General features: G+C 48.5%; 1 protein-coding gene across 5 annotated transcripts in view; it reads left to right on the top strand.

The window, feature by feature from the left end:
- Positions 1–12,253, top strand: part of arfgef3 (ARFGEF family member 3) — a 650,801-nt gene that overhangs the window by 72,198 nt on the left and 566,350 nt on the right. For all 5 annotated transcript variants that reach the window (XM_059986710.1, XM_059986711.1, XM_059986709.1 and 2 more), the window contains 3 exons: positions 4,301–4,423; positions 7,616–7,658; positions 10,667–10,751. In XM_059986710.1, the coding sequence (XP_059842693.1) occupies positions 4,301–4,423; positions 7,616–7,658; positions 10,667–10,751 (251 nt within the window). The remainder of the gene's footprint in view (positions 1–4,300; positions 4,424–7,615; positions 7,659–10,666; positions 10,752–12,253) is intronic.

Here is a 12,253-nt window from a genome sequence, read left to right as displayed (position 1 = left end):
GACAGTCTGCTGTCTCTGTCGCTGGTTGTATTGTGACAGTCTGTGACCTCTGACCCTGGTTGTACTGTGACCGGTCTGTTGACTCTGTCCAGTCTGTGATCTCTGACCCTGGTTGTACTGTGACAGTGTGTGGTCTCTGACCCTGGTTGTACTGTGACAGTCTGTTGTCTCTGTCCCTGGTTGTACTCTGACCGGTTTGTGGTCTCTGACTCTGGTTGTACTCTAACCGGTCTGTGGTCTCTGACCCTGGTAGTACTGTGACCTGTCTGTGGTCTCGGTCCCTGGTTGTACTGTGACCGGTCTGTTGACTCTGTCCAGTCTGTGATCTCTGACCCTGGTTGTACTGTGACAGTGTGTGGTCTCTGACCCTGGTTGTACTGTGACAGTCTGTGGTCTCTGACCCTGGTTGTACTCTGACCGGTCTGTGGTCTCTGTCCCTGGTTGTACTCTGACCGGTTTGTGGTCTCTGACCCTGGTAGTACTGTGACCTGTCTGTGGTCTCGGTCCCTGGTTGTACTGTGACAGTCTGTGTTCTCTGACTCTGTCTGTACTCAAACCGGTCTGTGGTCTCTGTCCCTGGTTGTACTGTGACAGTCTGTTGTCTCTGTCCCTGGTTGTACTCTGACCAGTCTGTGGTCTCTGTCCCTGGTTGTACTCTGACCAGTCTGTGGTCTCTGAACCTGGTTGTACTCGGACCTGTCTGTGGTCTCTGACCCTGGTTGTACTCTGACCGGTCTGTGGTCTCTGTCCCTGGTTGTACTGTGACTGTCTCTGTCCTCTGACCCTGGTTGTACTGTGACAGTGTGTGGTCTCTGACCCTGGTTGTACTGTGACCGGTCATTTGTCTCTGTCCCTGGTTGTACTGTGACAGTCTGTGCTCTCTGACCCTGGTTGTACTCTAACGAGTCTGTTGTCTCTGTCCCTGGTTGTACTGTGACAGGTCTGTGGTCTCTGACCCTGGTTGTACTCTAACAGTCTGTGATATCTGACCCTAGTTGTACTCTGACAGTCTGCTGTCTCTGTCGCTGGTTGTATTGTGACAGTCTGTGACCTCTGACCCTGGTTGTACTGTGACAGGTCTGTTGTCTCTGTCCAGTCTGTGATCTCTGACCCTGGTTGTACTGTGACAGTATGTGGTCTCTGTCCCTGGTTGTACTGTGACAGTGTGTGGTCTCTGACTCTGGTTGTACTGTGACCGGTCATTTGTCTCTGTCCCTGGTTGTACTGTGACCGGTCTGTGGTCTCTGTCCCTGGTTGTACTGTGACCGGTCTGTTGACTCTGTCCCTGGTTGTACTGTGACCGGTCTGCGGTCTCTGTCCCTGGTTGTACTGTGACCGGTCTGTGGTCTCTGTCCCTGGTTGTACTGTGACCGGTCTGTGGTCTCTGTCCCTGGTTGTACTGTGACCGGTCTGTTGACTCTGTCCCTGGTTGTACTGTGACCGGTCTGTTGACTCTGTCCCTGGTTGTACTGTGACCGGTCTGTGGTCTCTGTCCCTGGTTGTACTGTGACCGGTCTGTTGACTCTGTCCCTGGTTGTACTGTGACCGGTCTGTGGTCTCTGTCCCTGGTTGTACTGTGACCGGTCTGCGGTCTCTGTCCCTGGTTGTACTCTGACCGGTCTGTGGTCTCTGTCCCTGGTTGTACTGTGACCGGTCTGCGGTCTCTGTCCCTGGTTGTACTGTGACCGGTCTGCGGTCTCTGTCCCTGGTTGTACTGTGTCCGGTCTGTGGTCTCTGTCCCTGGTTGTACTGTGACCGGTCTGTTGACTCTGTCCCTGGTTGTACTGTGACCGGTCTGTTGACTCTGTCCCTGGTTGTACTGTGACCGGTCTGTGGTCTCTGTCCCTGGTTGTACTGTGACCGGTCTGTTGACTCTGTCCCTGGTTGTACTGTGACCGGTCTGTGGTCTCTGTCCCTGGTTGTACTGTGACCGGTCTGCGGTCTCTGTCCCTGGTTGTACTCTGACCGGTCTGTGGTCTCTGTCCCTGGTTGTACTGTGACCGGTCTGTGGTCTCTGTCCCTGGTTGTACTGTGACCGGTCTGTTGACTCTGTCCCTGGTTGTACTGTGACCGGTCTGTTGACTCTGTCCCTGGCTGTACTGTGACCGGTCTGTTGTCTCTGTCCCTGGCTGTACTGTGACCGGTCTGTGGTCTCTGACCCTGGTAGTACTGTGACAGTCTGTTGTCTCTGTCCCTGGTTGTACTCTGACCGGTTTGTGGTCTCTGACTCTGGTTGTACTCTAACCGGTCTGTGGTCTGTGACCCTGGTAGTACTGTGACCTGTCTGTGGTCTCTGTCCCTAGTTGTACTGTGACAGTCTGTGCTCTCTGACTCTTCTTTTACTCTAACCAGTCTGTGGTCTCTGACCCTGGTTGTACTCTGACCGGTCTGTGATCTCTGTCCCTGGTTGTATTGTGACCGGTCTGTGGTCTCTGTCCCTGGTTGTACTGTGACCGGTCTGTGGTCTCTGACCCTGGTTGTACTGTGACTGGTCTGTGGTCTCTGACCCTGGTTGTACTGTGACCGGTCTGTTGTCTCTGTCCCTGGTTGTACTGTGACAGGTCTATGGTCTCTGACCCTGGTTGTACTCTAACAGTCTGTGATATCTGACCCTCGTTGTACTCTGACAGTCTGCTGTCTCTGTCGCTGGTTGTATTGTGACAGTCTGTGACCTCTGACCCTGGTTGTACTGTGACCGGTCTGTTGACTCTGTCCAGTCTGTGATCTCTGACCCTGGTTGTACTGTGACAGTGTGTGGTCTCTGACTCTGGTTGTACTGTGACCGGTCTGTTGTCTCTGTCCCTGGTTGTACTGTGACCGGTCATTTGTCTCTGTCCCTGGTTGTACTGTGACAGTCTGTGCTCTCTGACCCTGGTTGTACTCTAACGAGTCTGTTGTCTCTGTCCCTGGTTGTACTGTGACCGGTCTGTGGTCTCTGTCCCTGGTTGTACTGTGACCGGTCTGTTGACTCTGTCCCTGGTTGTACTCTAACAGTCTGTGATATCTGACCCTAGTTGTACTCTGACAGTCTGCTGTCTCTGTCGCTGGTTGTATTGTGACAGTCTGTGACCTCTGACCCTGGTTGTACTGTGACAGGTCTGTTGTCTCTGTCCAGTCTGTGATCTCTGACCCTGGTTGTACTGTGACCGGTCTGTGGTCTCTGACTCTGGTTGTACTGTGACCGGTCTGTGGTCTCTGTCCCTGGTTGTACTGTGACCGGTCTGTTGACTCTGTCCCTGGTTGTACTGTGACCGGTCTGTGGTCTCTGTCCCTGGTTGTACTGTGACCGGTCTGTGGTCTCTGTCCCTGGTTGTACTGTGACCGGTCTGTTGACTCTGTCCCTGGTTGTACTGTGACCGGTCTGTGGTCTCTGTCCCTGCTTTTACTGTGACCGGTCTGTTGACTCTGTCCCTGGTTGTACTGTGACCGGTCTGTGGTCTCTGTCCCTGGTTGTACTGTGACCGGTCTGCAGTCTCTGTCCCTGGTTGTACTCTGACCGGTCTGTGGTCTCTGTCCCTGGTTGTACTGTGACCGGTCTGTTGACTCTGTCCCTGGTTGTACTGTGACCGGTCTGTTGACTCTGTCCCTGGTTGTACTGTGACCGGTCTGTGGTCTCTGACCCTGGTTGTACTCTGACCGGTCTGTGGTCTCTGTCCCTGGTTGTACTGTGACCGGTCTGTGGTCTCTGTCCCTGGTTGTACTGTGACCGGTCTGTTGACTCTGTCCCTGGTTGTAGTGTGACCGGTCTGTTGACTCTGTCCAGTCTGTGATCTCTGACCCTGGTTGTACTGTGACAGTTTGTGGTCTCTGAGCCCAGTTGTACTGTGACCGGTCTGCGGTCTCTGTCCCTGGTTGTACTCTGACCGGTCTGTGGTCTCTGTCCCTGGTTGTACTGTGACCGGTCTGTGGTCTCTGTCCCTGGTTGTACTGTGACCGGTCTGTTGACTCTGTCCCTGGTTGTACTGTGACCGGTCTGTTGACTCTGTCCCTGGTTGTATTGTGACAGTCTGTGACCTCTGACCCTGGTTGTACTGTGACAGGTCTGTTGTCTCTGTCCAGTCTGTGATCTCTGACCCTGGTTGTACTGTGACAGTATGTGGTCTCTGTCCCTGGTTGTACTGTGACAGTCTGTTGTCTCTGTCCCTGGTTGTACTGTGACAGTCTGTTGTCTCTGTCCCTGGTTGTACTCTGACCTTTCTGTGGTCTCTGACCCTGGTTGTACTGTGACCTGGTTGTACTGTGATATTCTTTGATCTGACCTTATTTCTACTCAGCCACGCCTCTTCCTACTCTCCATTAGGTTTGTATTGAGACCTATATTGCCAGCTGTCACCAACGCAGCATTAACACAGCGGTACGTGCCACCCTCAGTCAGATGTTCAGCGACCTGGCTCAGCAGCTGCGTGCCAAGCAGGAGAGCGAGGTGAGCTGGGGGGGTGTGGACTGTTTCAAACATGCAGAGCGGAGTGGGTGGGGTCACTGCGACCAGTTTGGACTCCGTCTGGGTTGCCTCCAACCTGATGGCATGAGCATTTGTTTTTCAGCATTTCTCCCAACCTGCTTCCCAATCCTTCCCCCTCCCACTTTCTTTCCGTTCCTGATGAAGGGTGTCAGTCTGAAATGTTGACTGATTACAGTGGAATGCAAATTTTTTCTGAAGTGTTGCTTTCTCAAAATTGTTTTTTTTGTTTATGATAGATCACCTGAAACTGAACACAAATGTAATTTCAGTCTACTAGCATCATGCAGGAATTTGCAGAAACAAGATATTAAGTTTTATTGAATATAATGCATAGCGGTGCTGACATTTTGCAATAGTTCAACTAAGCTAAGAATGTTAAGTTGATGATTTTCATTTGTGCTCTTGTGTCTGAGGCTTCCTGCATCAGTGGCCAACAATAATCACCCAGCACTGATGGATTCCAGTTGCCCTGGCACTATTTCCCCATGACTGCAATGTCCTGGTGAAACCTTTCACCGTGCTCGTCACTGACAGCGACAAGATTTGTAGGGAAGAAGTCTAAATGGGGATCCAGAAAATGAATCTTTCGTGACATGTTGCACCTCATGGTTTTGTATGCTGAAAGCACGTTGTCAACCAGCTGCTCATGGTTTGGTGATCTGTCGTTGCCATGAAAATTTTCAACAACTTCCTTGAATGTGTTCCATGTGATTTTTCTCCAGCCCCACCAGAAGACCCTCAAATTGTCTGTCATTGAAGACCTGTTTGATCTGTGAGCCAACAACATTGCCTTCCTTAATCCTGGCATCAGTTATTCTGATTTGAATTATGAACTGAAATAACATATACATAAAAAAAAATGTTTGTGATAGGGAAATTTCATGGTGATTTTCATGACCAGCTGCCCAATATCCAAAAGATACACCCAAAAGTATTCAGGAAGCAAAATCTTTATTGCCTAGTGTTACTCCTCTCCGTAGAGGCTGCCTGACCTGCTGAGTTCCTCCAGAACTTTGTGTTTTGCTCTGGGTTTCCAGCATCTGCAGAATCTGGTGTGTTTATGATATCTGGAAACTTTATGCAGTCCTGGGTAGGTCTGTAGTCTAGTGTAGTTTTTGTGTTGGTTTACGTGGTTCCATGTAGTTTTTGTATTGTTCATGTAGCACCATGGTCCTGAAAAACGTTGTCTCATTTTTGCTGTGTACTGTACCAGCAGTTATGGTCGAAATGACAATAAAAAGTGACGGCTTGAGCTGCCAAAGAAGGTGGCTGAATCCTGGATGGGCCACCGTGGCGGTGGGTAGCGATTGGCACAATGTGACTACAGCTCGGGTCGTCTGAGCTTGGTGCTCGATTCTGACATCATCTGTAAGGGGCTTGTAGCTCCTCCCTATGGAATGTGTGGGTTTCCTCCCACAGTCCAAACGCGTACCAGTTGGTAGGTTAATTGGTCATTGTAGATTGTCCGATGATTAGGGTAGGGTTAAATCGGGCTCAGGTCTATTCTGCACTGCATCTCGAAGTGAAATAAATACGTGTGCAAGAGGTTGCCATGGAGTTGGATAGCTAAAGGGTCTGCTGGGCGACTCCAGGACTCTGTCATCAAGGGTGACAATATGGTGGATATAGAGAGATGATTTCTTATGGACGGTGTCTCCAAGACTTGGGAAGTTAGTTTGGAAAAAAGGGCAAGGTTTTCATAAATGCTCAGGGAACTCTTTAGTATTCAGAGTTCACTTAAAAAAAAGTGGAACTGTTTTCCCTAGAGGTTACATCATGCTAATACCCGAGTTATAGGGAAAGGTTGAAGACTGTATTCCCTGAATGAGGTGAGATATGAGAGGTATACAAAATGATGAGGGGTATAAATAGGTTAAATAATAAATAATAGCAATTATACTGGACAACAGCGATTTTGCTTCCCGTTTTTTTCTAGGTGTATCCTATGGATCTTGGGCTGCTGATCATGAAATTCGTTGTGAAATTTCCCTATCAAGCATCATTTTTTAAAAAATTGCCGATATTTGTTATATCAGTTTATAATTCAATTAAAAGTTTTGGCAAAATGCAAGTAGGCTCCTCTCCCCCCCCCCCCCCAGAGCTTAGGTGAGACTAGATCTAGAGGTTTTAAGATAAAGATGAGCTTTATTTGTCACATCTGCATCAGAGCATCAAAGCGTGCAGTGAAACGCATCATTATTGCATCAATGACCAGCACAGTCCGAGGACGCACTGGGGCAGCCTGCAAGTGTGGCCACGCTTCCTATAGCATGCCTACAACTTGCAGACCCAAACCCGTACGTCCTTGGAATGTGCGAGGAAACCGGAGCTCCCTGAGGGAACCCACGCGGTCACAGGGAGGGCGTACTAACTCCTTACAGACAGCGGCAGGAATTGAAGCCCAGTCACCAGCGCTGTAAGCTATTGTACTGATTAATATGCTACAGGGCTGCCCAACTAACAGGGAGACACTTAAGCAAAACCTGAGGGGGAAACGTCTTCACTCGGAGGGTGGTGAGAACGTGGGATGTGCAGAGGTGGTAGATGTGGGTGCAATAGTCGCATTTAAGAGAGGTTTAGATATGTACGTTGATGGGAGAGGTGTGGAGGGATATGGTCCAGGGGTAGCTGGATGGAACTAGGCAGAAGACCAGGCTGCCAGGGACAGGGTGGGCAAATTACCTGTTTCAGCACTGTAGACGTCAATGACAGCTGGGTGGAGTTGTTCTCCGATTTTGGCAATTTACTTGTCAACGTTTCGTCACCATGCAAGGAGACATCGTCAGTGTGCTTTTGATTGTGGTGTTGCCTCAGAGTGCTTGACCTTTAAATACTCTTTCCTCCCTATGACATTGATCCAGCTGATTGAGAAGTATCCAGGAGATACACCTCAATCAACGGCGCACTCACTGAGAAAATATCAGAGAAAGGCTCTACCCAACCATCACCCTCCTGAGCTACACATCTTCCAGATTATTTCCCAGCTCTGTGACGGTTTATCATAAATCTGAAATAGTTTGGCTGTCAAGGATGTTTGGGATGGGGGGAGGGGAAGAGTACTTACATAAATATTCACTGACTGATGGGGTGATGTTCCCTGTGTCTATGTAAGTGATTGCCTGATTCTCACTAATTATTTGTTGTGTCTTGCAGTACGAGGGGGGACGGCCACTGCAGGAGGAATCTCACATCAAAGGTAACCTCGTGGCAAATGGGAGAAGGTGAAATACCAGTAGGGACAAGTTGTACTCGATCACAGACGCCCACCACAAAGGGCATTAGCCCTGGGAGTTCTCGAGTAGACTGGCTCAACGGTACAGTTACTGGACTTGAAGTCAGAGTTCTGGGCCGTTGATCTAAAGTTCTGAGTTTAAGTCCCACATAGCTCCTGGGGAGCACAAAATTAATAATATTTATGATTTAAAAGAACCAAGTTCAGAAATGATAGCCATAAATTCATGTAAAAGGCCAGCAGGCTCAGTAATGGCCTTCATGGGAATGGCACCTCTGCCCCTACCATAAGATCTAAAGACCGTAAAATATAGGAGCAGAATTAGGCCATTTGGCCCATCGGGTCTTGTCCACCATTTCATCCTGGCTGATCCATTTTCCCTCAGTCCCAATCTCCTGCCTTCTCCCTGTATCCTTTGATGCCCTGAATAATTAAGAATCCATCAGCCTCTGCCTTAAATATACATAAAGATCTGACCTCCACAGCCACCTGTGGCAATGAATTCCACAGATTCACCACTCTCTGGCTAAAGAAATTCCCTCCCTTCCATGTTCTAAATGGACGCCCCTCTGTTCTGAGGCTGAGTCCTCTGGTCTTAGACTCTCCCATCATAGGAAGCATCCTCTCCCCATTCACTCTATCGAGGCCTTTCTCCATTTGATCGGTTTCAATGAGGTGATCCCTTGTTCTATTGAATTCCAGTGAGTACACCTACCAGTCTGGTTTTCCCTTAACTGCTTTCTCAATTCGAGGCAGTTAGCGACGGATGTGGTAGTGTGGCAGTTAACACAATTGCTTAGCAACACCAGCAATCTCCAATCGGTGATCAATTCCTGCCAAATCAGGGGTTCCCAACATGGACCCCGACCATCAACCGAGGGAAATCTGCTCTAAGTTAATAAAATCTAAGCATCTTTTATTTGCAAGATGACACCGTAATGTTTATTTTAAATGGCTGTGACGTGCTTTGATTTAACAATTTGATCTGGATTGGCTTGGTGACCCGAGGTGGGGCAGTAGCCAGCAACACAGGAAGTGGGATTGGAACATGTTCAGTATTGTCGAAGTGGTGTTACGAACCCCGTAACTGAGTCACTCACCAGCAAAGATAGAGAGGCCCGTTGAAGTCTGATGGTACTATTTTTAAAAGTCTTTATTTATAAAGGGGCACAAAAATAAGATTAATACAGACATTCAGATAAAATACATCGTCAATACTCAATCTAAAAACGCGGGTATAATAATAATCATCAATTAAGCAATAGCTCTATCGTTTGTCTAGGGGATATTGTATTGTCCAATGGAAAGATAAAAGTCACTGTCCTTTCAAGCTGCAGCTCTTTGGGTTTAAAAGAGAGACGGTTTTAAACTTGCCCGGGTCTTTATGAGGCCAATCCGTTGCGTCGGGGGAGTTGGTTCCCCGTTGTTAGTTCCAAGTCGTTTTCCGTGGTACCAGCCACCAGCCCCCAGACAAGGGAACCGAACGCACGTGGCTTCCTTCAAATGGCTTCCCGCTATTACGGGATCGCTAGCGTTTCTTCTGGTGCGTCTCAGGGGCTGTGCCTACAGCCCCTCTTTTATCTTAACTTGCAGGTCGTAGATGTCAATCAGGTTGGGATGATGCAATCTCTCTCTCAACCAGCCCACTTTGCCCGAGGGCTTGCACGTAGCATAGTCCCCAATCCACAAACTTTGTCTCCAGGAGACAATGGCCATGTCTCTCTCTCTCATTTCCTGTGTTCGCTGACCCAACTCAATAATGCTCTTGCGATTCTCACAAAGGAGGGGGCTACCCCGCACCCTTCAGCCCCTCAGAGCTGTGGTGCATTCATAACAGTGGAAAAAGCCCGTGGGTTTTCTATGGGAGCTTTAGTTTCCTCTCGTGTTCTAAAGACGTATGGTTCAGATCAGGGTTAGCGAGTTGTGGGCATGCTACGTCGGCGCAGAATGCCTGGTGTTGCTGTGGGCTGAACTGCGTTGGGCGTTGACACAAAACAATACATTTCACTGTGTTTTGATGTGAGAAATGACGCTTTTCTTTAAAATTATTGCTGTTGTCACCATGAGTGAATGAGGAATATAAAGGCTGTTCTTCTTGGGCCCTTAGCTCCCAGTGACCTCCTGTTCCCATCGTCCAAAGTCGACGGTGTGGTTGGAGTTCATCAATGTTTCTGTAATCCATTGTACAGGCGATTCGCCTAAACAACTTCACCGGGACCCTGTTAAGTGGCCTTACCCGCTTCCGCCTCTCGTGACGAGAACACGGGGTTGAACTTTGAGAGGCAATGGCTGTTGGTGCACTGTTAATGCTTGGTTTTGGTTGCAAGTGGCTACAGAGTTCATCACAGGGTCAAAAATGCGCAGAATGAAGCCACGAGCATAATCCCAGTGATCCTAAAAGGAGCAGAGGGCATTACCTCACATTAGAAGGATGTCCCTATAGAACAGAAATGAGGAATTTCTTTAGTCAGAGGGTGGTGAATCTGTGGAGGCCAAGTCTGTAGGTATATTTAAAGTGGAGGTTGATGGGTTCTTAATTAGTGAGGGCATTAAAGGTTATGGGGAGAAGAGGTAGAGAGGGATAATAAGTCGGTCGTTTTGGAATGATGGAGCAGACTCGATGGGCTGAATGGCCTAATTCTGTTCTATCCCAAGGTTCCATTTCTACAGCAGTTGCTGTATAACCTGCTCTCTCTCCCGCACCCATTCACTCCCTCTAATGCTCCTGCACCAGAGGCATCCTACGGTAGTGAATTTGCCTTTGGGAAATGGAGCATCTGGGGGAAGCCCACAGGACCACGGGCAGTAGCTGTGGACTCCGCACAGACAGCACCTGAGGTGGGGATTGAGCCTGTGTTTTTTGGAGCAGCGAGCCGGCGTCCCTGTCTGCAGCCTTCCTTCTCCGCGTTACCGTGCGTCCCGAAGGGGTGTGAGTATCCGTGAACCTGATCATCTTGGGTTCTTGTTTTCAGGTGTGCCGATCTCTACTGAAGCACTTTGTGAAGACGTGGTGTCTGTGCTTGCTGTTCTCTACGAGAAGCTGCAGAGGGTCGTGAAGTAAGTGAGGCGTTTTCTCAGGATCGTTTGTCCAGCCTGGGTGGGTTTTTAATCAGTCTCTTTGAGGTCTTGACTCAGGTCTGACCGCCCCATACCTGACTTTACGACCAAGGGACCACCGATGCTGGAATCCAGTGTCATGTACAAAAAGCTGGAAGAACCCAACAGCTCAGACAGCATCTGTGGAAGGAAATTCAGTTGATGTTTTAGGCTGGATTGATGTGGACCTGGGGTTCATGGACCCCTTGTTTAATGGTATTGGTCCATGGCATAAAAAAGGTTGGGAACTCCTCGATTGGACTGAAACCGTCAACCGCTCATTTTCCTCCGCAGGGTTTCTCTGGCAATTCTGTTTGTCGCTGTAGACCTTCCTGTCCAGTCCTGATGAAGGCTTTTGCCCCAAAACGTAGGCTGTCAGTTCCCCTCCATAGATGCTGCCTGACCTGCTGTGGTCCTCCAGCATTTTGTGTGTGCATTGCCCAAGATGTTAACTCTGTTTCTCTTTCCTGACCTACTCAGTTTTAATTTCAAGTTTAGATACTTTGAGATTCCTCATGGCCTTTCGTCTGGCCTGGCTCATTATAGCGATAGACAGTACCATCTCCAACCGGGCCGGTGCTGTGCTATGGTTCTCCAGATTCCTCATGGCCTTTCGTCTGGCCCAGTACTCTGCCTGAGCAGCATCACATCCTCAGTATCCATCTTGTATACGTACAGTGCCCGTTAAAAACAGATTCTGCTTGAAAGTATGGGAGGCTGCAGATGCTGAAATCTAATGCACACGGTGTCTTCATTGCTGCCTATTTAACATGATATACCGTCTCACTGACCATTCAATTAGCCCCTCTAACTTCCCCCCAGTAGAGTCCCTCACTGAAATAAAAACAGAAAACATTGGTCAGGCAGCATCAGCTGAGAGAGATGCAGAAATAATCTTTCAGGTTAATGACCCCTGGTCCTGATGGAAGGTCATTGGCCCAAAAGGATAATTGTTTCTCTCTCCAGTGATGCTGAGTCTAATGTTTTTGATTTTATTTTGGATGACTTCCACTCATCCCCTTCATTAAAGTGATGCAGTTGAAGACTCAGTACTGAACACTCCAGTATCCCAGGTATCCATCATCCAGGTCGTGCTCTCCCACCATCAGGCAGAACTTACAGGAGCATTAGGACCCACACCACCAGATTCAGGAACAGTTGTGAGGCTCCTGAACCGGTGTAGGTAGCGTCACTCAGCCCAACATTGAACTGACATTGTAATTTCCTTTGGGATCAGTAAAGCATCTACATATGGACTCAACAACTCGTGATCTCAATATTATTTATCAACTTGTTTCATTTTTACTTGTCCGATTTACTCATTGGTTATCTGTCAGTCTTTGTGTATAGTTTTTCATTCATTCTATTGGATTTCTTTATTTTCTTGTAAATGCCTGCAAGAAAATGGGTCTGATGGTAGTATATATTGACATATAATACATACTTTGATATTGAGGTTAAAA

Source organism: Hypanus sabinus, chromosome 12 (assembly GCF_030144855.1).
Source record: "Hypanus sabinus isolate sHypSab1 chromosome 12, sHypSab1.hap1, whole genome shotgun sequence".
Classification (NCBI taxonomy): Eukaryota; Metazoa; Chordata; class Chondrichthyes; order Myliobatiformes; family Dasyatidae; genus Hypanus; species Hypanus sabinus.
This window is presented reverse-complemented; position numbering and strand designations above follow the sequence as displayed.